This window comes from Mesitornis unicolor, unplaced genomic scaffold (genome assembly GCF_000695765.1).
Source record: "Mesitornis unicolor isolate BGI_N332 unplaced genomic scaffold, ASM69576v1 scaffold14519, whole genome shotgun sequence".
NCBI classification, from domain to species: domain Eukaryota; kingdom Metazoa; phylum Chordata; class Aves; order Mesitornithiformes; family Mesitornithidae; genus Mesitornis; species Mesitornis unicolor.
Genome location: NW_010205328.1, coordinates 5,278 through 11,484, shown reverse-complemented (window position 1 = coordinate 11,484; position 6,207 = coordinate 5,278). Strand labels below are relative to the sequence as shown.

The window sequence follows — 6,207 nt, the reverse complement described above, 5'->3', positions numbered from 1 at the left end:
GGTGTCGGTGCGATACAGCAGGCAGGCCCTGCGCTCTCTCCCGGTGGCGCTGGGGGCTCTCCCGGGTTCCTGCTGGCCCTGCCCTGCCCTGCCCGTTGGGTTCAGCTGTTCGGCTCATAACCGTCGGATCCTCGCCGCCACCGGGTTGAGCGATGCTGTGGGGCCACCTCAGGCCGGGCCGGAGGAGGCTAATGAACGGCGCGATCGGTATTGGGTGGCTGTATCAGCATTTCCGAGGTAATCTTCGTGTATGGTATTCCATGGGTAGCATGGAAGACTTCAGTATTTTGCTGAGAATTTCTTTGAATTTAGAAGTGTCATGTCTTAAGTTTGTTCTAGTTGCTTCATCTAATTTCTATGCTGCTTTTCCACAGTATTATGAGCGGGATCACTCAGTTCACAAAAAGAAAAGACTCTCCCTGGTGAAAAGGTCTCTGGTGTACTACCTGAAAGGTAGAGAGGTCAGGATACAGAATAAGTCCAGCTATCACCGCTTATTGCAAGGATATGCAGCCCAGCAGCTTCCTAGCCTCCTAAAGGAGAGAGAGTTTCACCTCGGAACCCTTAATAAAGTTTTTGCCTCCCAGTGGCTGAACCACCGACAAGTACTGTGTGGGACAAAATGCAACACAGTAAGTACTGCCTCGCTTTCTCTTCCCTCTGTTAATTATTCCACTCCCACATGATGCTTACCAAAATTGAAGTATGTAGACTGCCAAGGAAAATATTAGGAAGTAATTAGGAGTGGAGTCCAAATCATGCACAATTAATTTTGAACGAAGGTAATGTATAATGATCACCATTCTCATCTGAAAATATGGCACTGTACAGATGGATGGAAACCTGAATGCAAGACCTGTACCTCTATACAGCATCTGTCTAATCTGCACAGAGTGATTTAGATCTGTTTGTGGGATGGAGAGCAACAATGAGGTTGGATCTCCTTGTTCTGCAAATGCAAAGTTAATGAACGGTGCTAGTTCTGGTAAATGGTAGCTAACATGCTGTCATGGTTTAGGGCTGGGCTGGTGACTAAATGCTGGACAGATGCTCTCTATCAACCCCTCTCCCCTCCCCAAAAGGGGAAGAGAAAGAGAATAAGGGAGAGAGACTTATGGGTTAGAAAATAAAACTAAGATTTAATGAAGCAATAATACTAATACTACATAATAATAATGTAAATAGGAAAAATAATGAAATATATACAAATATGTACAAATATATCTACAAAACCAATATCAAATCCTCCCCCCACCCTCTCCCAATGACAATTATATCACCAGAGGCTCTGTGGAGCAGGGCACTGGAAAAGTCCTAGACCGAACTCAGCAGCAGGTGGGAGCAGGATGCAGGAACACATGAATCAGGATCAGAGGCAGATGAACTAGCAGGGTTCTGCTTGGACTTTGGACATTGCAGGATCGAGATGGATGGAAGGCTCCAAGATAGAAGGGCTCCAAGATGGAAGAAGGGTCGAGACCCTCATGATCCCTCGGCTTTATACCAAGTATGATGTATGTGGGATGGAATACCTCGTTGGTCAGGTTTGGGTCCGCTTCCCCCCTGTAGGTGCAGACACAGCACCCATGGTGAGACAGTGGCCTTGAACATTATCAGTACACACTGGGAAAGAAAAAACATGCTGCTAGTTTCAGCAAGTTCAGCCACTTAGAAGAGACTGAGCTGAAAGGTAAAATCACTAAATAGAAAATTAGTTATATTTAGCTCAAGCCAGGACAGCAATTAATGTAACTTTAGGCAGAGTTTTGCTAATCATGTATCAAGATAAATACGCTGTAATTTCTGTGTATGGTGTGCTTGATTTGTGGGAAACTGCTGAGTACCCAGCTTCGTGCAATTCTGAAATAAAGTCAGTGTCTCAACTTGGCATGTGAGATTGGCTAATTGCATGCTGGGTGATGAATCTGACTTTTCGGACAACACTGGGGCTTATTGGCTGTTTCTTTCTCACTGTCATACAAGGAAACTGAAAAACAATATTGTTTTGTCATGGTATTAAATGGGTAAAAATTTTAGATTTGAGGGTTTTTTTAAATGGGAAATCTCCCATGACAAATTTCTCCTCTCTTTCATTGAAAACTAAATGGGATGATTAAAATAAAACTGTAATTAAGTTAGTTTAGTTGTTTTAAGAAGCAATTTATGCATTTTTCAGCCATACTTTTTTTTTCAGAGCATTTCTCTCTTCCAACATTAAAAGAATGTCAGTTTGAAATAGGGAGGGTATTTGACCATCTTGTTTTTCTTATCTGTTCCATAATGACTTACATCTCCTGCTTTTTTTTCCCCCAGTTATTTGTACTAGATGTCCAGACTGGTCAAATTACCAAGATTCCTATTCTGAAAGATCGTGAACCTGGCATGGTGAACCATCAGGGATGTTGTGGTATTCATGCCATTGAGCTCAATCCCTCGAGGACCCTTCTGGCCACAGGTGGATACAACCCCAATAGTCTTGCAATTTATCGTCTGCCTACACTTGATCCTGTCTGTGTGGGAGCATCTGGGGAAAGTTTATTCTGTTACAAGAATTAGTACTTTGAAGTGTGTAAGGTCAGAGAAAGGTTAAGATTTCGTAGTCTTGTAGTGGAGAGTGAATTTCTGAAAGCTTGAAAACATTCTTGATTAAGTTGTCTTCACCCTCATTCAGGTCTACTTCAAATTACTATTAAGCACTGAAAATGTAACAAAATCTTAACTGTATAAGTCCAATTGTGGTGATGACCTCTGAAACTAGTTTTAGTGAAAAAGCTCTTCTGAGAAATTGAAAAGATTATACAAGTTGTTCAAATTTTCCCCTACTCCAGTGCAGCTTATGTATGTATTATTCCAGAGACAGAACTTGGCTTTGAGGGCTAGTTCTAATTCAGTGGCTTATGGCAGTTTGATAGACGCTGGTATTGCTTATATTTCTGAAGCATCATGACGCCTTTTTATTGGGTTGGCCAAAAAGTAATTGCGTTTTTTTTTCTGGGTAAACAAAAGGTGAATTTTTCATGGGAAACAAAAACATTATTAAACAATACAGCATCTATTTTGTTCAATTACTATTTGCCATCTTTCAGGCAACTCCATGATTCCATGCTCAAAAAAATTCTTCTCTTTTTCGGCAAAAAAACAGTTACAAGAGCGATTTGATATCCTCATCAGCAGTGAAGGTTTCACCATTCAAGGCATTTTGTAGAGAATGGAACAAATGGCAGTCTGATGGTGCCAGGTCTGGTGAATATGGTGGATGTGGTAACAACACATCTCATCTAAGCTGCAGCAGTTTTTGACATGCGACCAAACTGGAAGGCCGTCTAGCGTTATCATGGAGAAACACAGCACCTTTGCGATTCACCAATTCTGGATGCTTCTGTTTGATGGCATCATTTAATTTATCCAGTTGATGACAGTACACGTCTGAATTAATGGATTGGTTCCCTAGAAGCAATGCAAAACACACAATACCTTTGAAATCCCACCAGACTGACAGCATAACCTTCCTTTGGTGAATATCTGCTTTTCAAATGCTTTGAGCTGGTTCATCACGCTTGCTCCATGATCTTTTTCATTCGTCGTTGTTGTAGAACAATAGTTGTCTATCTTTAACATCAAAATCTCTGAATTGAATTCGGATTCATGCAGAATCATGAAGTTGCGTGTGTGAGGGAACTGTGACCGTGGTGAGAAAGGGTTAAAGTTGTTGCTTGTTAGGGCCTTCGTGAAATTCAGTTGCAGACTCAGCAGTCCCACAGATAAGCAGAAGGCCAGAGCACATTCTGTGAAGAGAAATGGTATCCCCAATTGAACAGAAACCCCTTTGTCTGTTCTACCAACCCTATCTAGGAATGTCCGGGTATCCTGTGTTTGTGTAGCCAAAGATGTTTAGAGAAGTAGTGCTGATAATGCCCAATTAGCAGAATAAGTGACAAAATACATCTGCTTCTGGGAGAAAGGTGAAAAGTTTACAGCGATGAAGACAATAAGCCTTCCTCCTGAAGACTATGAGCTTTCATGCCGCAAGGTAAACAAGTTTGTCGAAAGTGCTGACAGCAAACTGAGGCGTACGTGTTCCTTTGGCAGAAGTGCTGGGTTGTCATGAACTGTGAAGATATTATCCAATAAAAAGAAACATAGTAACTTTGAACCAATGAGAAGACGACACATCTGGTGAGAGAGACTATAAATAGACGAGGAAATAAAACAATAAAAAAAGCAATCACTTTGTAACGAAAAATCGGAGTCCTCCGAAGGAATGAACCTGGGGACTCCCTGCGTGCAATAAAGAATACCTGCTTTCTAAAACTCAAAGAGGAGTCTTAGAGAGTGAACTTATTTTATCCAGCTTTCTTGGAATCAGTGGTGTAACCAGATAGACGGGTTAAGAAAAAAATTGACACTATATTGTTTATTAAAGTTTTTGTTTCCTATGAAAAATTTGCCTTTCATTTACCCAGAAAAAAAAGCAATTACTTTTTGGCCAACCCAGTACAACAACAGAGGTCAGGTCAGAGTTTCTGCAGTAGCAGATAACCAGCTGCTGAAAGGCTTGAATGAAGATTTATGACTTATTATTCATTTGTGTGCTGGTGTGACTCTGCAGCTTTTCTAACAGAACTAGCACCTTATGGTCTTTTTTTTTCTCCACAGGTTTCTCACCTGCTAAAGAAAAGATTCTTGAAATAATAGTTTTGAAAAATTAATCAGTAGGTCATGTATTATAAACATAATGTTTTGGTTAATTTTTATAGTAGAGATTTGCATCTGAGGAAAAAAACCTATGTAGCTACTTTACAGAAGTAAAGAATGTTGCTTTCAAAATGGAAAATCTAAGTCCTTAGAATTGAGATCAATTTGTCCTTGGTCAGAGACCTGTTTTTCCATCACCTAATTGTTCTCAATTATACCCCCCCCCGTGCCGCTCCCTTCAGAGGAACAGAAGACGCTAAGGGAGCAACGGGGAATGTAATGCTAGAAGGAGAACGGTCAGAGACCTGTTTTTCCATCACCTAATTGTTCTCAATTATACCCTTTAAAATAAAATAAAATAAAATAAAATAAAATAAACAAACCAAACAAAAAACCCACAAAAAACTAATGTTAAAATTACTGTACATAAACTGCTTCAGCCTGATATTGGAATCTTATCTGTATGTTTTTAACATAGGTCTGTCCTGAGTTTGTAGTTAAAAAAAATAATTCAAAGTGAAGAATATTTGTCTGTTTTGAGACCACTCTAGAATATAATGGCACAGAAAATCTCTCTTTTTTTCTTTTAGGATGGACATAAGGACTGGATATTTTCAATTGCATGGATCAATGATACTATGGCTGTTTCTGGTAAAGTCAACTGCTTTTTTTTTTTCCCCAGAATTTTATACTGATGTACAACATTTGATTGATCTTAAAGAATCACCTTTATCAAGGCATTTGAAACCACTTGGAACTACTTTGCCTATTTAAAACATTCTTGGTCTTAGTACAGTGCTTTGCTTTGTTTGATTTGTAAGGCCCTGGTCTAGATTTGATTATTTTTCCTAGTATTAGAGGGAATACTACTTTACAGTAGGTGTTGCCATGAGAGGGTGTCTAAACACAGTGAGTTAAAGCGAAGGATTCCACACAAGAATTTCAAGAGGGGTGTTGGTTATTGGTTAATAACTTTGGAATACAGCAAAGCAGTATCGGTTTCCTGAAATCCTATGAAAGTCTGATTAATAAAAACTCAATTTGTTTTATCAAGCCATCAGTAAAGTCATGTGTGTGTGCGTGTGTATATATATGCACACATATTATGGCAGCTAATACAGAAGGCTGTAATAGAAAAGGTCAGTTACTGACTTTTTAGTAACTAGTTGGATAATCAGCGTAACTTCATAAACTATTACTTAACTTGGGTAAAGGGAGCAATACTAATATGCTGTTGCATTAATGTATACTGTCTTTCTGTGCTGACAAGGTGAAGTATTCCATACAGGGAGGTATCAAACTGCAGGTGACAGAAAATCGTAAGAGTCTCATATAAAATCAAAGACTTGAATTGTTAGTTCCATTTTTTGGTTTGGTTTAAAAAACAACAACAATAAACAAAAACCAAAAAGCTAATCCTGGAGTTTAATTTTGGATTTAATATAAAAGTTGATCCTTGCAACTGTCCAACCCAAATATCTGTATTAAAAAAACCCACAAAAACATTAAGTC

The 6,207-nt window shown here is 39.2% G+C and overlaps 1 protein-coding gene across 1 annotated transcript in view; it reads left to right on the top strand.

Moving 5' to 3' along the window:
• Positions 1–152: 152 nt before the first annotated feature.
• The window catches only part of LOC104546072 (DDB1- and CUL4-associated factor 12-like), a gene marked incomplete at its 3' end in the record, with an annotated part of 10,103 nt that continues 4,048 nt past the window's right edge, over positions 153–6,207 (top strand). Inside the window, exons 1-3 of the mRNA XM_010191364.1 lie at positions 153–632; positions 2,314–2,520; positions 5,286–5,346. Of these exons, the coding sequence (XP_010189666.1) occupies positions 153–632; positions 2,314–2,520; positions 5,286–5,346 (748 nt within the window). The remainder of the gene's footprint in view (positions 633–2,313; positions 2,521–5,285; positions 5,347–6,207) is intronic.